Source organism: Oryzias latipes, chromosome 14 (assembly GCF_053564925.1).
Source record: "Oryzias latipes strain Hd-rR chromosome 14, Olatipes_Hd-rR_3.1".
Taxonomy (NCBI): domain Eukaryota; kingdom Metazoa; phylum Chordata; class Actinopteri; order Beloniformes; family Adrianichthyidae; genus Oryzias; species Oryzias latipes.
Genome location: NC_136250.1, coordinates 30,143,719 through 30,164,598, shown reverse-complemented (window position 1 = coordinate 30,164,598; position 20,880 = coordinate 30,143,719). Strand labels below are relative to the sequence as shown.

The following is a 20,880-nucleotide window of genomic DNA, read 5'->3' as shown; positions in this document are numbered from 1 at the left end:
TAAACATAAATGACGTGTTATTGTTTTAAACAATCTCTTGCTGGGATTTGGTCAGTAAGACACTGAACTAAATGGCTCTTTTAGTCTTAAATTCTGTAGACTATGTAGTAAAGTTGTTTTTATTGAATTTGTGTTCATACAACTATAGAATAAAACATTAAGGAAGATCTACATTTCATGGTTCTTTAGGTGAGGCATTCATTTTTGCTTTCAACTTACGTTCATTTATTGGCTTCTAGATAAATCCGTTCATGTTTTTGTAATGGCGGTTATTTACACAGTTGTCGGCTGGAAAACGTGTTTCTTTAGCTGTTTTGAATCCAGCTTAAACACAGTTTAAGGTCTGCTGATGGTTCCATGAAGAGTCCTGCTCTGGTTCACGTCTCAGTCCCAGCATCCAGAGGCAAGTTTGGTCAAAAAGGAAAAGAAAAAACTTTAGAAGCCAGTTAGGAAGAATACTAATAAACCGCAAAATTAAGAAATATGTTGTTGGGAAAACAATCTGACCGATATGAGGGAGTCGTATTTGACTGGCGTATGCCGAGTGTTTGTCTTCATAGCAGGAGTAGTTTTCACCTTTTAAAGATCAGAAGATGCTTCAGTAGTGATTTTTATGGGAAAACACCCAAAATACTGCAGAAGCAATGTCCAGGTTCTTCGTCTCTGTTTATTTCTCCGTTTTGGTGAAGGTGACATATTTTCTTTGTTGATGTTCCCGCCTCAGTTTACTTTACTCTCATTGAAATGTTGGTTTGACTCGTTCCTCAAGGCGCCTTCAGGGCTTCACCAAAGCTGCTGTTCAGTCAACATTCACTCCATGGGAGAAGTTTCTTTGTTTTGTGACATTAAAATTGATTTTTATTTAAAATGCTTGTAATCATGAAGCCATTTTCCTAATAGCTCATCTTCATCATGACATCAGTGGGCAAACACGGAGAGTCACAGCCCACTGGTTTTATTAGGCTTTGGCTGGATGCTTTTACTTAACCTGTGGGTCACATGTGCTGTTTTATTGGGAGTTTCACACCATTATCTGTAAAATAAAAGGCTCTAAACTCCGATTCTCCTCTCTGTCTGCTGCTCTTCTTCTCCAGACCAACAGCAGGAAATCCTCTTCAGTCTTCAGCCAGTCATCCAGTCCCACCAAGAGTCCTGCGCCAAGCTTTGAGGAAGAGGTGAGAACACAAACAAAGCTGCAAGTCACCGACACACAGAAAAAAAGAAAACTTTTTTACATTCAGAAAGATGGATTAAGATAAAAAGAAAGCAATGTGGCTAAAATTCACAGATTTGGGGGGTTATTTGACGTTTCACTCCAGTTTCTTGTTCCCATGGTGGCCAGTCATAAAAATAGGATGTTTAACCTCTGCAAAAAACAAAAAAACAAAAACTAAAGAAATAATGAAAAACAAAAAGGTAAGTGACTAAACTAGAAAAGCAACTGAACGCAACGAGCTACCACTACATTCCAGAAGGAGAAGAAATACGGATTTTGAACAACTGTAAATACATTTTTATGCTTTTTCTGTTTGGTTTTGGGGGTGTTAGATGAGAAGTGGTGGACGGTAAATTTCATAAAGTCCAGCTCTGGAGGAGGTTTGGTTGTTGTTGTCAAAGCTCCACGTTCCTGTTTACGTCATTAAAAGACGAGCATGAGCCACTGTCCTGGACCTGCGTTTTCCCTCCAGGCTAACGCGACGCCACATGGCAGTAACTATGAATTTATGACGTGTGGAGGGATCATAAATCATGGGTTATATAGATTCAGGTCTCTGTCAGGTATAGGCCACACCTGTGAAAACCCTCCCACTGTGGACCGAGATAAGGCGTTCAAAGCGGCAGCCTCAAGGGTGGGGTGGCACAGTACTCAAAAAGGCTCAGAACAAAGTGAAACAATTTCACCACCAAGAGAAGTTCTTGTAGATAAAAGTATCTGCAAAATGCAAGCTTGGTGTTTGTTTTGAAGATTTGTACACAAGGTTCTGGGTGTTAAGTCCAAATTGTCGTACAGTAAGATGTTCACTTTGGTTCCAGATGCAGTGAAACAAAAGTGCCAGAACTTTATTTTGAAAATTTTTATATGCAAATCTGCCTTTTGCTTGTAGAAACACCAAAAGTATTTGTTTTTTGTATTTGTTGGATTTCTTTCTGGAAAATGAAAACAGAAGAAGATTAAAAGAGACTTTTGTCATCAGGCGTCTGATGCCAACATTTTGCTACAAGTTCAGACTTCTCCTGCAGGTGCTCCACGTCGAGAACGTCACACAAATACATTATGGTTTGTTTGGCTTGTGGCTTGTTTGGACACGCTGCTGCTGCATTCTTCAAAAACTGAAGTTAATAGAAGCTCCAAGAACATTACCCTGAAAACTTCAGAGACGTTTTACTGTGTTTGATGCAAAAAGGAAAGAATCATGAAGAAGAATGAAGGTCAACAGATATTTGGTTTTAGGTTTATACAGAAATAAGAAGAAGAAATCGAACATCCTATTAAAGTATCAGCATTTCAAAATATACTTAATTGTTTAATTTTTGTTAAATATTTGGTTGAATTCAACTTTTCCTGTCTGAGGCCAGCAGCAGAAACGTCTGAAGGCCGAATCTTTCTGCTGAGGCCGCAGAGACGCTCGCTGTACCACAAAGCCTCACAGCTGTGTGAAAGTACAGCCGTTCGGCTCGGAGCGCTCCGCTCCACTCTGGCACTTTGTGTTCGTGCCACGTCCCGCCTCCGCAGTCACACTGTTACAACAACATTTCTCATCACAGGACCTTAAACTGTTGCGCTCCTGACGAGGCGCGAACGTTAAACTGAGGCGTGTCTGGCGACTTCCCAGAGGCCTCTGCTGTAGGCGGGGTCCCTCCTTTTGATCCGTACCTGCAGCGTCATGCATCTGGCTTTTGTCACAACAGGGCGGGTTTGCAGGCTCTGCAAAAAGCTGAAACTGTTCACATTTACACCAGCAGAGTGATGAAACCCAGTGATGCAAAAGCTGTAAACAAAGCTGCAACAAAGTTAGAAAATGCAGTTAATTCAAGTCATTTTTAATATTGACTTTAGAGTAAACTATAAAGATATAAAGAAGGGAAATTGTTCATCTAAAAACAGAACAACCTTTAATGACTTTTGTCAGCTAATGTAGTCCATTTATGAATCATTTTTATAATTTCATGACTGGTTACAGGAAAAAAAGAGCTGCTAAATGTTTTTTCTTCTTAGTTTTATCAGACAAAGGTTAATTAAGCTTTTCTTTGTGTGTCAACATTTTCTGAAGGAGTAAATTAAAGTAGCAATCGTGCAAATGAAGCTTGCTTTAACCGGACTGCAGAGGTTCTGAAGAAATTTGTTCGGTTTGGTGACAACAAAGTCACATGAACCTGGTTGTGGGCTGCGGGTTTTTGGGTTGTCCGGGTTCGTGGAGGGTCGTAGACAGGAGAGGCTTAATCTTATAGTTCCCTTGAGGTGGTCGTACGAGTCTCATTAAAATGGAACGTACCAATTTCTTGCGTGGGGTAACTGTATTGTGAAGTACTTGTAAGGTTAATGGAAGTTTCATGTACTTATGACGTACGGGTGATGCTGTCATACGGTGTCCTTATGCCAAACTTTAGTCGTTAGTAAGGTACGAGTACTGGCTCTTTACTCATGCTGCACAAGCAGGTTGTGCACGTGATCCACAAGTCCCCTTAGGACGTCCGCACAAACAACACTCCATCTAATTTCCTCATTTCTAATGTCAGGACACAGCAAAGAGCGTGCACGTACCACGTGAACAGCACCAAGGGGCTCCTCATGCAGTCCGCAGGATTTAGAGGGTTCAAAAAAATGAACAATCCGTCTCACCTATTTCCCCCTTTCCTTCCCCTTACGTGTTGTATACGTGCTCATCACTACCTGCCACCCGCAGCATGAACAGCATGAACGTAGGACAAATGTGGATGAGCATTTTCTCCCTACAACTTTGATATTTCATGCAGGTTGCCTGTGTGTCGCGTACAGGTTTGATCATTTTTTAGCCCCAGTCCACCCGTAAGGGCAGTTGGGATTGAGGCTTAAGGTCAGGTGAGGAGTTGTTGACTAAGGGCTGCTCTTGTGCACAAATATGTTCATTCAGAATTTCTTCTTTTAGCTCATCAGTGATCGTATTCAAGACTGTTTAAGCAAAATGTTTTTCAAGAAATACTGACAACTGTATTTAGTGACATCAGGTGATTAATAAAAACTCAGACAAAATGATTTACTAAACAATTTATGTTATATTTGGTTCATTTATACACTGAAACACCATTAATTATAGGGTGTGCTTTTCTTTTTTGTCCTTTAGAAAAGTTTTTGGTGAGAAAATTTCTGCCTCAGTCTGATCTGTTTTGGTAACAAATCCCTAAAATTACGCCACAAAGCCTAAACTGCACCAACAAGTCAGAGAATCTAATCCTCTCATTGACTTCCCAGGTCCAAAACTAACAGTGAGGATGAGTGATCTGTAAGGACAGGTGTGGTTTAAACCAACAGACTCCTCTGGATCATTCGCTGTCCTAGAAGTTGAGAAGAAGTCCTCAAACAGATCAAAGGAAGGAAAGAAATGTTTGACTTTTAAAGTTCAGTTATTGTTTGGTTCTGAGTCTAAAGGAACGCTGTCAGGCAGCAAAAATGTCTGCAGTGAGTCTCTTCTTCTTCTTGCCGCTGTGCTGCAAATGTCCGCACACCTGCACAGGTCTGTACAGGCTGGAGACACACCTGTGTATGCTGGGATGTTAATGACATGGGAGCAGGAAGGAGGAGCAGGGGGTCATCACATGGTCACATAACTTTAGAAAAATAAACATGCTGCTGTGCTTTTGACTTTACTTTTGTTTGTTTTTTCTTAAATCTACCCAAAGACAATCTCGGTACTTCATACCGGTGCCGTTTCTTGACGTTAAAGCTAACATGACGTTCGTAACAGCGATGGAGGAGAGGCTTTCTCACTGCACTGCCATGGCTGCTGCCGGTGGAGACGCTGAAAAAGATGCACCCCTGCAACCGTTTGCTCTTTCCTCATGAGGTTCAGACGAGGGGGCAACAAATTCCTTACGCTGGATACTTTAGCGGTACCAGCGTGTGACCCGGCAGCTGACTGTCACCAGGATGACCCAGATGCAGGACCGGGCGACAAACCGAGAGTTTGTAATAACTAAAGAGCCGCTCCAGGTGGGAAAAATCCACAACATGACAGAACTCAACACTGGAATATCAGATAAAGCAAGCTGCGTTAGAGCAGCAAACTAGAACCGTTTCATTGCAGCTCAAACTAACTCACCTAAAGAGCAGGCAGCTGTGTGCCAATCCATGGAGAGCCACCAGAGAGGGGGCGGAGCCCCCCAGCCAACCTGCACAGAAAAACACTAGAAAGAGGAAAAACACAACAGAACTGACAAAAATGCATCCACGCACGACTTTTAGGACATCTCAGAAACGCTGAGAATTGTCGCTGCAGCTTTGTTGGTTCCGTGCCATAAAATATTCATCCATTGTTTTCCTGTTTCTCTTTCTTTATTCTAGTATCTTCCACCATCTTTTGCTGCTTAACTCTGTCTAAATCTTTCATCTATTTCAACCGTTCAACTTTTCAAATGTTCAGCTCTTTTAGCTTTTTCCAGCTGTGACGTCTGCTCCTTCAAATCCTTGAACTTTTCCAGATATTCCAGGATTTCTAGGATTTCTTCCTCCATTGAAATACATGGGGAATCCTTGGTGCAGAAGCTCGCTGGTTCGATACCCGACTCTGACATTTTTCACAAGCATATTTTTTTTGTTATTGTGCTGTTTTCACTTTATTTGTAGTCAGCTTTGATCATTTCTTAATTTAACTATTTTTTTTCCAATAATTCCCTCTTAAGTTTCGCTGCATTTTCTTCTGGAAATGCAGCTCCTTCTTGTTTTATTTGAATTTCAAAATGTTGCTTTTTACATTTAGCTTTGATCGATTAATTGTCGTTGTGATGTTTAGTTTGTTTTTGTGAGGAATGGTGTGATTTGTCCTTCTGGACCACCATAGCTGACAGATACTGTTTGTTAATAGATTTTTTTTAATAATATCAGTTTGCAATGGTTTCATAAATGTGGTCTGCTTTTGCAAATATTTAGGTAAATGTTGCCATAAATTTTGATGATTTGTTTTGGTGTTTTCTCATTTTGGGCATTGAGAAATCGACCCAAATGGCTCTTTATGCGTTAAAGGTTGCAGACTTCTGGCTTTAGGGTTTGGGTTCAACTGGACCTCCTAACAAAACAGAACCAAACCATAAATAATTTTGATTTTTGAACTTAATTTGTGTTTATTTCCAGCTGATTAAAGTCAAACTCTTGCTTTTTCCAACAGTAACGTTAACAGACTGTGGAAGGGGAGATTAAAAAACACAAACCATGCAGTAAAAGTGAGGATAAGCTGGTTAGTTGTTGACAGAGGATTTGATTAAATGATGTTCCTTCACAACATTTGCGGAGGATCAAATAAATCCGCGATGATCTGATTGGAAGAAAACATGTTGGAGCAGTGTTCATGTTCTTGAGGCCTTTGTCACTTCTGCAGGGTGTGTCAAGAATTCAGGCTTAATTACAGGACGCCACAGAAGGGCGTCACTTTGCGGTGAGTCCAGAAAGCGTAACATGCATGTAATGTTTTTACTGTCAGGGCATAAATCTGTAGAGATTTCTGAGCCAAAGAGGAACAAACATTTAGCTTCTTTGCATAAACCGAGATCCAAATATAAAGCCCGACGGTCAACTTTTTCCTTCGCTGACAAACGTGATGATTTGGGTGTTTGATGTGGCTCTGCTGCTGCTGCTGCTGCTTTGCCTCGGCGTTCTGAGTGAACGGATCATTCTTTTCAGCCTGCAGGCACACAACGCTGCAGATCTTTGTACTGTAAACCCAGATTGCTCCACTTGAGCAGCTGGTTGGGATTCAGACATCATAGACAGGTCTTTGCTTCGTCTGCTGGCATCCGTGTCTGCCGCCTCTCTGTAGATGGTTGGGTAATTCTAAATTAGGCAGGCAGAAAACATTGTGGTTTTGCATCGTCATTCGAGCTGCAGGCAGAGCTGAACATGTGATGGTTGGAGCTCCAGTTCGGTTCATCGCAGGGACTAGAGGACACTCGGAGCTTCAGAAGGTAGAACGTTTAAAACTGACAGCCTTCAAACAGATGCTGGTCCATAGCAACTGCCCACTTATACAATGCAGCTGGATGTTTTCTCCTCTTTGCTTCAAATAAATGTTCCTTAGCAACCAGTGTTTACATCAAGAATCAAGAAGAATCAAGAATTTTTATTTGTCACATACAAAGTTATATTATATTTAGCAAATACAACCAGTAGTGAAATGTACGCCAGGTCCGCTCCGTGGACAGTGCAAATAATGCAAATAATTAAGAAAAAAAACAGCATAGATGAAAATATACATAATATACACAAGTAAAGCTATGTAGAGATGAAATAAGAAAAAATGTGTATTGAAAAATTAAATATAGAATGCAAAATAAAGTGCATGAATGTAAACTGTAGACTTAGATAATTAAGATACACGTTTACCAAAGGCTTAAATCCACATTGAGACAGTGTATGGGTGGAATCAGTTAAGGACACGCTTTTTTGTGCAAAAAGAGAATTTTGTCTCAATTACAATGGTCGTGTCTCCATCTGTCACATTCTGGTGAGAAAGCAAGCAAGATTGCAGGTTGAAGGTCAGAGGTCACCACTAATAGTTGTTATGAAGGCTAATTGAGATTTGAAAAAAATTGCTTTTTCTAAACTGAGGATGCTTAAGTCTGAGCTGGGAAATGCATTTCCTCTGTTTTGAAGGCTGGTTTGCACAGCAGGGAGGTAAACGTTTCTTCTTCATCTAAATTTGGTGTTATCACCATGGAAACATTGTTTGATAGACAGAGTAATTGATCTTTAAAAGAATAATTTAAATGTTTCATTTTTTTGATAAATCCATGCTTAAACCAGCGACCTGTGTACGACCGGTGTACCCCGCCTTCACCCAGCAGTAGCTGGGATAGGCTCCAGCATCTCCTCGAGGCCAAAAGGGAAATGGCGGGTTTAGAAGGCGGATGGATGGATGGATTTTTGGATAAAAAAGTAGTAGTTGTAGTTCCTTACAATCATAAAATTGTCTTTTTCTTCCACAATGAGCGTCTGACATGATTATTTCCCCAAAAACAGAAAACAATAAATGGATATTTTTATTCAGCATAGTGAGGAATTTCCTCATATTACTGTCACTAACTGGTGAAAACCTCTTGATTGGGAGGAAATGTTCTCCCACACAAAGACACTCAGAGACTCACACAAAGAGGCTGTGTTGTAAGGCGACTCCCCTCGCTCCAATAGCAACCTCTTGGGTTACTCGGTCACTCAGAGTTCTGAAAGCCGGGCTGCACACAAACCGTCCTCACGCGGACCTGCCGACTGCACGGAGGCGTTAGGTTTCTGCGTTTTTGGTGTTACCGCTTTGTGATACGTCACCTGCAGGCAGGAGCGATGAATCCAAACCAAACGTTTGCTTTGGAAACAGGAAAGAGCTGCTTCTGACACACAAACATGACCTCATCTCATGGTGTCATTGTTCTGCTCAGAGAAAGTATAATAATAATAATAATAATTGATACTTTATTTGTCCCACAATGGGGAAATTCTTCTCCACATTTTGCCCCATCCCCTGGGGGGGGGGGGCGGTGAGCTGCAGACTAGCTGCGCTCGGGGGGGCGACAGCTGGCTGGGGGGAGCGGGGATCGAACCGCCGACCCTTCGATTGTTGGACGTCCTGCTCTGCCGCCTGAGCTGAACTGCCGGGCAAAAGATTTCTGGTTGGAAATTTCACACTGGAATTTAATTAACAGAAGTTTATTGGATTTATATAAATATTACCATAAATGCAGAAAGTACTCATCTGCGAAAGTATTTTAAAAGGTAATACATACTGTAGTAAAAAAAAAAAAAAAAGTTGTAGTTGCAAAAGATAAAAACTGATTTGGTGACAGAAAAAGATGTTAAATTTCTCAATCCTGAAGGATGTAACAAATCATTGATAAAATGATGGACACTGCTCCTGCTTAAACCAGACTCTGTCTGAACCAAAATCTATTTTATTGCCCCCCACATATGTATGGCAATTTAAAATGTACTGCCCTGACTATGACAGAATCCTAACATTTAATACAAATGCAGAGAAAATCAATTATTTACTATGAAGACAGACCTACAGAGAACTTCTAAAGGTTTAAACAACTTCTTGATGCAAATTTTTTTTAAATGGTTTATTTCAAGCAATCAAATAGGAATAATACACAAAAACAATACAATCATCAGTTATACATTCATACAATAACTAATCAAACTTGGTATAATTAGACATAAAATTAAGTATTGCTTGAAAGGGAGTGGAAGGAAGCGAACTTATATAATCCCACCCTGTTATACTGTAAGCATTTTATTACATGATTTATCAATTATCAAGAAGTATCACATGCTGTAGTTTCACAGATGACCACTAGAGGCTGGTTGCAGAATGAATAGTTGAAATCCCAGGTTTCAACATGTAAAGTCTGATTTAAAGAATCTTTTCAACACATTTTGCTTGATTTCTTATTCATAAATAACCGCTTCGGTGGAAGTTGATGTTTGGATGAGGGTGGTGGTGGTGGGGGGTGATTCTGTTGTTATGCCCCTCTATGTACCCCCAGACCAAAATAAAGGTGTAAAATAGATTGTAGGGGTGAACTGCCATAAATCTAGTACTCCTATTCTCCAGTTTTTGTTGGTCCAGGGAGGTTAGTGTTTGTCTTTGTTTCCCCTTTTTCTTTTGGTTCAGGTAAGATTGTGTTCTGGGCTTAGATAGTTGCAGTTTTGTTTGTTACCTTTTGCTTCACTTTTAGTTCTTGTTGGTTTTTATTCATTTATTTGTAAATAAATGTGTTACATTTGTATCGAGACGTTCTTTTGGTGTTTTTGTTTACTTAAATTTGGTGCCGAACCATTACTTTTATTTTATGCTCCTCGAGGTTCCCCTAGACATCAAATGGGATATAACACTATGACATCATTACGTTTTACACTACAGAAAAAGTCTAAAACTGATGAAAACCATCGGCCTTGTTCTTGTTATTCACATGTTTTTGTTGAACTTGTAAGTTAACTAAAAATACTTTTAGAGCTTCATTCCAAAAAGGCTCAATTGTTTTACTGCATTTCTGATGACCCACATCACAAATATCAAACTCCAAACCTGGGGGGTGGGGGGTGGGGGCAGCATATTTTCCAAACAGCCTGCCATACTGTGAATGGGATCCAGGTGAGGTTTCTGAAAAACCAGCAGCCTGTAGCCTGACATCCCATAATGACCAACAGATTAGTAGAAAATGTTGAAGTTAGGGAATTGTTGCTTTGTTTAAAATAACATATAAAACTTTTTCGGGACCCAAGCAACTGTAGTAGTAGTTTTTAGAGGATTTAAGTACATTTTGACCGGACAAAAGATGTTTTTCTCTGGTAGTCTGGAGGTTTAGAGCATCCATATTTCAAAAATTGTCATGCTCAATGAGAATTAGTTTTTCTATTTTTGTTTTTTGTTTAAGTAATTTGCTATTTGAATGATCTTTGGAAATACTGTGCAAAAATGATCAAGGTGTTTCTCCATTCTGGAATTTTAGGCAGCAGAGTTGTGGCGAGGCTCCTGAGTTTTTTTCAGAGACCCCGCCCCTCTTAGCTGTAACGTTAAATTATGTACATTGAAAAAGGAGGAAAGAGTTATTAAAAGTTAAATGTTTTAATAATCCTCAAGCTCAATGTGAGTCACATGATCACTGAAAGAGTGCAAAACAATTAAAAAAAAATATTTTTAAAAAGTTCTTCCTGTTTCTGTTCTTTAACTGGGACGGTCCTCACAGAACAGACAGAGGTATCCGTACCTGTTGGTTTAGTTCCCTCCTTCACCTGAGGCACTTCTGTTCCAACTGTAACTGGACCAACTTCTTTTTCAGGAAAATGTACAGATTCCATAGTTTATTTTGGAAACAAAGCAGTCAGCCTGCAGAGGTTTCAGTTTCTAATTTAGTTGAAAATGTTTGTTTTTTTGTAATTTTGAAAGATTTTCTGATGCATCACAGGTCTCTAGTGGGTTTGGATTGGGGTCAAATTGACTAAAAATGTCAAATAAAATACAGATTTTGCACACTCATGAGGTCATTTAGTTCATATTTCCATCCATCGTCTCTTTTGTAAACATGCAAACCAGTTTTTGATCAAACTAAGATAGCTTGGAGGATGAAAATAGTGTACAGTGTGACCGGCCGTCTACTTCACCGCTCAAAATGGGAAACTGTAAAACAAATCCTACTGATTAGAGAAATAAAGATTTATCTGCTTCCAAGGTGTGGAGTTCAACTGTTGAATCAAATAAAGGCGTTGGCGACGTTTCAGAAAGTAATCAGTTTCATGGAGGATAAATCTTCAGGTCCAGCCCTTCTTCTGAAACCAGAGAAACTCAGAAGCTTTCAGGAGGACGGAGATGTTTTCAGACGTCAGCTGTGCACTTGGAGCGCGATGCGTTCAGGATCGTCCGGACAAACCGGAGGTCTTGTAAAGTGACCGGCCGTTAACCGGGAGCTTTTGTTTTTGTCCAGACTGGTTCACTCTCCCTTTCAGTCACGGCGGGAATGACTGGTATGCTTGTGAAGCCGCCACAGCCCTGCAGACACACCCACCTGCTCGCTGCTCCACCCGCTAGTGGCTCATCTGCTGCTTCATTGTAACAGGCAAAATAAATGCTGCTTAGTGACCTTTGACTGTTCGGCTGTGCAGGAGTGTAAACCAAACTCGCACTGTCAGCCAATCAGGATCACATATCTCAAAGCCTGTCTAAGTGTCACTTGAGTTTCTTGATTTGATGCCAAACTTCTTATCCAAACGACGAAAGCTGGCGGGGTTTGATGAATGCGTCTTCGTGGGTGTGTCATTGCTGTTGCTGTTTGATTAATTATTTGCCAGCAGAAGCAAAAAAAAACGTAACGAGTGTCTAAATGTCACATGAGAACTCGCTGTGACAAACTGCAAATGGCATTTTTGAGGCAATCTTCTGCTTCAAACATGTTTTTAAAACGTGCAAAATGTTCTCAGAGTCGTCCCGCGGTCTGGAATCTGTGTCAAACTGTTCCAGATTCACGAGGATTGATGCAGTCAGACCTGGTTTCCTCTGATGGTCCTTTTGGTTCTGCAGGTGTGAAAGTTGAACTCTGATTTGGACCACTACTATAAAAAAATGTGTTTTTAACACGTTCTTTTGGCTTTTTTTCATGGCAGAGGACATTTACAAAGAAAATTAAGCTCAAAACAGATTTTTTCTGTTCAAATTGTGAATCAGGATCAGAGGATAAAACCGCATTTGAAAAACATCATAATTGTGATGTAGAAAATATGATGGGCGGGGCCACAAGCTCCCTGCTCCGCCTCATTCTGATGCAGACATGTAGATCCAACGTCTTTGTTTTCCTGGTCTGACCTGGAATCTGGGTCTAAACTTGACGACTGGATAGCTTCAATATAACTCGCCATCTTTGTTGCACCGGTAATATTAGGTTGGCTTTTGTGAGGGGCTGTAAGCTAGCAGGAGAGCGTGCAAACAAATGAATTACAAGACGTAGGGAAAGAAGAAAGAAGATGCTGTAAACTTTGTCCGAACTCCCTCTCAACCCCAAAAAGTCTCCATAGTGCAGGACTGTCCAGTGTTCTGAATTTCAACACAATTAGGACACATGCTCACTACTTATTTTGTAATATTAAAAACCTGATAACTAGTTAACTATTTACATAAACCGCTTATGAATCCATGGTGTTCTGATGATAAAAACTTTCTAAAAAGTAAATGTTCATACATTTTTCTGAATGACACATTCAAATGCAATGCATTGTGGTCTATATTTGCCACTCTACTGGACATCAGTTTACTTTGGTTTTATGCAAAGACTTCTGAGAAATTCTGAATTTTGGAATTGATTTGGACAGGTTGAAAGAATGGGGAAGAATGGGGGGGGGGGGGGGGGGTGAAAAAGAATGAGAAGAATGGGGGAAGGAATGAGGGAAGAATGGGTACAGTGAATTAATCGAGGAACTTTGACTCAACCTTCATGAAGGAATTTGGAAATGTCTGCTGGTTAATGTGGTGCAGTGAGGAGCCACAGGCGCTTCTTCAGACATGATAGTGGACAAGCAAGACTTGCTGCTTTTTTCTTTGTTCATGTTTCAGGCAGTAGCCTACTCCCCCCTCATTTATCACGAAGACGTCCATGTTTGTAGGAAAAAAGTCAAACTTTTAGTCCCCTTCTCTGGTATTAGGTGTAATAAACCAAACAACACTTAAGTTACATTTTAATAAACATCAGCTATGACTCCAAAGATTACTGTAGAAACTTTGGACTAAAATGTTTTAATTAAACCACAATTGAGAAGCTCTCGACCTGAAGGAAGAACCCTAATGTACAGCTCAGCTTCATGCTAACACATGAAAACGAGTGTGAACCTGGAGCAAGTTTGGCTTTCTAACTCAAGTAAAAACAGTTTTTTATTAAGTTTCAAGTCTTTCGAATGCATAACGGTCTATCCTCTCCGCATCTGTTTTTCTTCTTTATTTCTCCTTGTTTTCTTTACAGTTTGTGTGTCTGCGCTTCTGCGTCATTCTTCTCACACCTTCAGGATGTTTCTCTCAGTAAACTGAACTCTCAGAGCAGAAGGTGGTGACAGCGAAAGGTTTACTGGGCAGCTCCGATGTTTCGTTTTCCTCAGAGCTAGTGTGGAATCTGGTTGAACAACGTTGCGCAGCTACAGGTTGGAAATTTTAGAAAGCATTGCATCAGCATCTGTCCTCACCTGTGTGGGAAAATCCAGGATTTCACACCTACCTGACAGTCCTGACTAAACCCATGGGCGAAGGCTTATCCACTGAATTTGTTTGTGGGTGAAGGAGTGCTCACATTCTTTTCTTCTGACCTGGTCCAGTCTAGAAGGTCACCAGAGGCCTTTGCACAGTTCCAGAAAGCATCTGCATAACTGCAGAGAGGAGAACCGTTTCTAAGATTCACTTTTATCATAAAGAGCATCACATGATCTGAAACAGTAGCAGATTTTCCAAAGGTTCTTCAGACGGAGAATCTTTAGTGCTCGGTGGAAATGACGCTCAGGTGGCTTCAGAAAACCAGGTCAGATGCTGCAAAGACAACATCTGTGATGTTTGGCAGAGTGGAAGAGAAGCATGGAGTTTGCAGGGTGACAGGTTTTGTAACCCTCCAATCAAACTCAGCTGTGACTGTTCTTCGGTGTGTGCGTTTGTGGAAAGTACGAGTGTGGCATGAGCGAGTTTTGAGTTTTTAATTGCAGTCAGAGACAGCTGTGTTGGTTTTCAGCATTAAAACCTGTTACTTCTGCCGTTTCACGTTCTTCTGAACTCATAAACCTTCCCGCTGAACTGCAGGTGCCATCAGTATTTGGATTTATGGATGTCAGAACTCAAGGAGAGACACTTTGAAATATCACCAAAACAAACTATTGATAATGAAAAAATGATGTATTTTTTACTGAATCAGTGCAGTTGTGTGAATCTTTGTGCAACAGGAAGTGTTTTAGGCTCTGCAACAGAAATGTGCTAAGTTGGAAAAAAAACAACTCAGATGCATTTTTTGGATGCCAACCTCCCTGAAAACAAAACTACTGATGGTAAAGAGCAGCCATGGCTCCTTTGTTTATAACCATGTGGTTGACAGAGATGACTGAGGATTGAACTGTTGTTATTGCTAAACTATGCTAAAAAGGCTAAACTAAACTGCGGTAAGGAAAACCCCCCTAAAAAAAAGTCAGGAAAAAAAAGGAGAAACCTCAGGGGGGTCCACATGAAGGAGGGATCCTCCCCCAGGACGGACAGGCGATGCACCAGAACTCTTAGAGAGGAATTAGCTAATCTAGCTCTACAACTACACGTCTAAATAGTCCAGCAGATGATCTTTATCCAGATGGAGTTGGAGGACGGAAAAATAATCTGAAATCTCTTCTTTGGATTTTAGCTTGAGGCCTGCAGCTCTGAGACGAGCTGCACGGGGGGGGGGGGGGGGGGGGTTGTGTCTTCTGTGGCAGAAACTCTTTTCAGTAATTAACTTGTAAAGAAGGAGGAGCAGCTCCCTGCAGCTACAGAGCAAAAGGCCATTTCAGTGGAGCGAAAGAAAACATGAAAGAAACTCTGGAATTCCTTTCAGTTTTTGTTTTCCTGCACTATGAGTGGTGTTTTGTAGTTCTTGATAATTCCACTTCAGTTTTTCTTTATTGTGCAGTTTTTTCCACACAAAGTCAAACTTTAAGGTTTTTTTATTGTCTGCTAATTTACGCTTTTTATTTCCTAACAAGATGAAGAAAAACATAAAAACGCTGCAGGAAAAACAGATGACAGAAATCTTTTCCTTGATTTGTTTCCAGGACGAAGTCGTACAAGAGGTGGGGGAGGATGAGTATGTGGACGATGGTGGAGAGGTGGAGATCGAAGAGGTGGAGATAGTGAACGTCGTGCAGGCGCCGCCGCCATTGTCGAAGAGGATGTCCAGGATGGAGCTGAGCTCTGAGCTGCGGGAGATGCCGGAGGCCCCGAAGCTGGACACGCGGTACTTTGGAGAGCTGCTGGCCGAGGTCTACAGGAAGAACTGCGACATCCACTCCTGCATCTCCGACCACGTGTCCAGGATCCGCGGGCAGTGAGTCTGAAAACCTGGAACATCTCAAATGAGGAGAAATTCATATTCTGAAATGAAGACGCAAGAATTTCTGCTGATTAGTTCAGTTTCATTTGACCACGATGAGCACCAAAGCTCAGAGACAGACAACAAAGCTGCTGTTTGATGTTTGCTCAAAGCACGAGGAGGAGGAGGAAGAGGAAGAGGAGGGGAAACGGCATCAAATACTGATTTGAATAGTTCCAACAGGAAACATTTCAGCTCCCTGGTTTTTATTTCCCTCCAGAATGTTTGGAATTTCTTTGAATATTCATTTGGGCAAAAAAAGAAAAGAAAATCCTAAAAAATTTCTTTTTTCTTCTTAAAATTTTCTCTTGTCAAACACAAAAGTCTGAGCGATGTTATCTACGGAGGCCCAGAAGGGTCACAACATTTAGATTTCGCAACACAAAACAAAATAACACTCTTGTCACTTTTGTCACAACACTAAGAAAATTAATTCACAAAACAAAATAATAACTCTCAAAACAATAACACAACACAATAAGTCACAATGCAACACAATAATTCAGAATAAAACACTTTATCTCTAAATAGAAGTATACCTACAACGTGAGGTTAAGTTTTAGCTAAAGTGTTGTGTTGTGAGTTATTGTGTTGTGAGTTATTGTTTCGTATTCTGAGTTAATTATTTTAGTGTTGTGACGAAGTGCAGTGTTATTTTGTGTTGTGAAATCTCAAGTGTTGTGTTGAGACCCTTCTGGGCCACCGTAGGCATCAGACTAGGGACGACAGTCAGAGTCTGCACTGGAACGTCCAAACCGGGTCCAGCGTTTCAAAAAACCGTCTTCCAGTAACGGCCCGTTTGTGACGGCTTAATCAGGGTTAATGGTTTTTGTTGTTGTGTCTCAGACAGACGTGTGCCAGTACAGGCACAGAAATATGTGGATGTTGTCATGGCAACAGACGGCGTGTTTTGCCGCCTGGTTCATGTGCGGCTTGTTCAGGCAGGTCAGTTTCGGTGGATGTCGTCCGCCTCGTCATTCCTGTGGTTTGATGTCACCGGTGTTTAGTGCTTACAGTAAACCGTCATGTGACCTGCAGAAGCCATTAACAGTCAGATTACTCAGAACTTCCTGTTAAAGGAGGCGTTGCTTTCATTCGTCACTCTACCACCGGCCCACTCCTGTCTGTGGAATCGTGAGGGGGCGGAGTCAGAGGATGGTAGATGGTTTTTCCAAGTCTCTGAATTTTCAACAGATTTTAGATTAAACTAGAAAACATAAAGGTGAGAATCCATGTTTTCCTTTACCTCTACAGTATTTAGTTTATTTTTTAATTAAGATAAGTCCAGTATCATCACAGAACTCGGTGAAAAGTCCATCTTTCTCCCATCCGTCTGCAGTTGTCATGTCTACACGATTACACCCAGAGTTGATCCCAAATAATTTAATCTGGATTAGAGGGTTGCTCACGTTCTCCTTTCAACACCTTTTCCCGAGAAGATCATTTTGGAGATAACGCATTTCAGGATAAGAAAGGAAGATGTGCTGCAGCCTGTCAACACTTCAATCACCATGACAACCAGCATCCATCCATCAGCTGACAGTCTTTGCTGAATAAAACAAAATCTTTCAAAGCTTTGGTCCAAACTCAAAACTAAGCCAACCAACAATATGCCAATAACTTTTTTTTGTTGCTCCACTTGCAGAATGAATCAAATAAATCTGTTTTTAAACTTGAAAAGTTAAAAAGAAAGTGTAAAAAATGCATTTTTGACTAAAAAGCGACAAATAACCTCCGAGGTTGTTGTGGTTTCTGGCTGCTGGAAAAGCTGACAGAAACCCTGGCCATCAATATTCAGAACATTCCAGGGAATCTAAAACGGCACCAGATCTTTAAACATCACAAAGTAATCAGATAACATGAATCTGGATCTGATGAGTGTAAACGAAACCAAAGGGACGCTTCCACATCCCAGTTATCCAATCAGTGAAACGCTTCTGCAGCAAAAGAGCAAAGACGTTTATTTTGAGTCCTGTCTTATCCCAAATGCACGTGAGAAAAAGTTACACTGCGGACTGTACTTTCACCCGCACACAGACACACAAACACTCCTCTGTCAAGCTGCCTCATTCACTGTTTGTCTTTCCTGTGTTTGTTTTACAGGAAACACCAGCTGGATCCCAGCAACGACTACAAGGTGAGAAAAAACCTGCAGCAGGAATGCTGAGAAAGATGTCCGAGCTGAGCCTGCCAGACACGACTCGGGTCAAAAGAAGTCTCAGTTTGCTTATGTGAATGTTTTGTTTTTTTGTTGTGTAGCTGGAGAGAGATGAGGTGGAAGCTCTGATTCCCAAGGGAGCAACTGAACTCACCAAACAGCAAATGCGTTACCTGCTTCAGGTGAGAAAATGTGGACAAACCAAGAGTTAAAGTAGACTTAAACCCCACTGACGTAGTCTGAACCGCTGCACATCCAGAGGTTCAGACCAGACCAGATGTTTCCTCTGGTGATTTCCTCCAGAAAATCTTCACCAAACGCAGCAACCAGTGAAACCTTTACGGACTTTTCCTGACGCCGTCAAAGACCTTAAGAAGGTCAGACTGAGCAGAGAGACGCGTCAAGCAAACATCTCTTTTAACCTCGCAGCACCAACTAGCATCAACCATAAACGCAGTTGGACACGAAGGCCGTCCTTATGCAGCAGAACACCCCCCCCCCCCCCCCCCCCCCGCCAGCTTCAATGGCTGTTCATGCAGCCGTTCAAATCGACACACACGACCCCCCCCCAAAAAAAAGTCAAAAATTCTTAAAGTTGGAAAACTTTTCAAGAGCTGAGTAAAAATCTGCCAAAGAGGTGAGAAAAATAATGTTACCAAGAATTCATTACAAGACAGAAATACTAGTCACTAAAACATGTTTTCTTAAACTGATATTAATTCACTTTTAAATGCCTTTATGACTAAATCTTGAAACAAGTATGAAGTTTTAGTGATGTGATGATGAACAGCAGTTTCAGCTGAAGAGGAGCTAAACTCCTAAAATACTAAATAAAAAGGTTAAAATGAATTCCCAAATTATTTTGGAGAGAATGGGTTCTATAATCTGACATTTGGTAATATCATGTAAAACAGCTAAAAAAGATACTTAAAAGACTAAAGTATACACCAAAGGAAGATATAAAGAAGTTAAATGATTGTGAGCTGAATGGAAATTGCTGAAAATGCTAAATTCACTGCTATTGCAATGTTTATAAAAGAAGACACAAATGCCAAATCTGTAAAGTTTTAAGTGAAGAACGTAAAAAAAAAGCTAAGAAATATAATTATTTCCACTGAAATAAAATACAACTTTTGTTTGATAAAGTGAATCATTTACCCTTAAACAAAATTAGGCTTTAAATCGTATAGTTTAGTGTAGTTTGATGATAAAACAGACAAAGATGTCCTATAATTCTTCATAGAAACTTCAAAATAAGGGTGGAGGTTTGTTGGAGCAGAAGAAAAGAGTTTCAGGTTTTTGTCTGTCCCTGTTGTCGCCTCGCTCATGTTTGTGTGTGTTTGTGGGGCAGACCCGTCTCACCGCTGACAGGAGCATGCGCCTGCTGCTGTCCACCTTCAGCAGCCTGAGGGAGGAGCTCATGCAGATGTCGGAGGACCTGCGGGTAAGAGCTTCATCCATCTGACGAAGATGAGCTGTGGCTGCGAGGCCGAGCTCAAACCGAACCCTGAACGCCATGATGTGAGCAGCTTTCTGCAGAAACAGAAGAAAATCGACGTTTGTGACGAAGCAGAGACGCCGAGGAGTCCATTTTATGAGCAATAATAACTAAAAATGTCTAAAAATAGGTGAACTTTAATGTAAATGACTGCAAGTCAGGCTGCGTTTACTGCAATTTGAACATTTATAATTAACACTTTTTTCCCATGGATCCACATGAAGTCAGGAGTTTTCGTCTGTTTTTACTGAAACACTTCGTAGAAAAGTTCCAGAAAATGGTTTTAGATTTATAAATGCTCTGTTAACCAAAACAAAATCAGAGGCAGGAAAGAACTGAGCTGAACTCTTCTTACCTGTGGGCCTAAAGACCTTCACTCTGATGAAAGTTCAGATGTGTTGGAGAAGCTTTTGTGTCCAGGACGTTTATGTTTCCCGGGAAGAACTTTGGGAGCAAACATGTGAAAAGTTCTGGACCAAAACAGAAATAAAACCTCTTAAGATGCATGAAGGTCGGGTCTGCTGCTCCGTTTTTTAAGGTTTCACCTTAATGCTAAACAAAACTAAATATTTTTTGACAAAACTTTTTTGTTTTCTCAACTCAAAAACTGCATCCAAGTTGCAAATTTTCCTGCAAACCATTATTCTAAGAAGAACACTGGAGAGGAAACAGGAAGAGACCAGTTCAGGTAGAGCTCTGATAGATAAGGTGAAGAACAACGAAACTTTTAGGCCAAAGTTCTTGATATTAAAGATCTGAATTCAGGAGAGCAGTTTCTGTGGACAGTCTGACTGAACTCAGGTCTTTTCAGAGGGAATTCCTTCGAAGAGCAGAAACGTTTATCTTTCATTTCAATCAGAATCTTCTTCCTAGTTTTGTTTTGTTTACCGGGGAGGCGTTTCCAGCTGAAGGTGCACGCAGAGTTCCTGAAAAGCCTGACATAGTAAAACCTTTAAAGGCATCGTGACTTAATTTACCTGAACTAAATGTTCAGGTAACGTTCTTACACTAACCTCAAGTATAAGAACGCGGCAGAGGACCCAGATCCACCTGCCTGTGCACGTTCAGCACATTTACTCTTTTCTGCTGTCACTCACTCAGTAGAAAAGAGCCTTTCTGCAGGTGTGCACGCCACGTTCATGGTTTCAGCTGCTGCAGACGCCTGGAAGTGATGAAGAAATATTGAATGAATCTGCGGGACTGGCGATCGTTTCATCAATAAATGAAAACCGATACCTGTCCTCATGTTTGTGCGTCTGCAGCGTCTGGAGAGCGAGAAGGAGTCCCTGGAGAGGGATCTGAACTTTAAAGCTGATCAGGCGCGCCAGTATGACTGCCTCCTGGAGGCCGTCCGCGAGAACAACAGGCAGCTTCAGGTACGCCGTCTCATTTGTCACATGTCCATCCTTTC

General features: G+C 41.0%; 1 protein-coding gene across 2 annotated transcripts in view; it reads left to right on the top strand.

Annotated features, from left to right (window-relative positions):
- pof1b (POF1B actin binding protein) overlaps positions 1-20,880 on the top strand; it is a 33,839-nt gene that overhangs the window by 1,645 nt on the left and 11,314 nt on the right. For both annotated transcript variants that reach the window (XM_023962734.2, XM_023962735.2), the window contains exons 2-7: positions 1,095-1,175; positions 15,497-15,768; positions 17,917-17,950; positions 18,073-18,153; positions 19,323-19,415; positions 20,732-20,845. In XM_023962734.2, the coding sequence (XP_023818502.1) occupies positions 1,095-1,175; positions 15,497-15,768; positions 17,917-17,950; positions 18,073-18,153; positions 19,323-19,415; positions 20,732-20,845 (675 nt within the window). The remainder of the gene's footprint in view (positions 1-1,094; positions 1,176-15,496; positions 15,769-17,916; positions 17,951-18,072; positions 18,154-19,322; positions 19,416-20,731; positions 20,846-20,880) is intronic.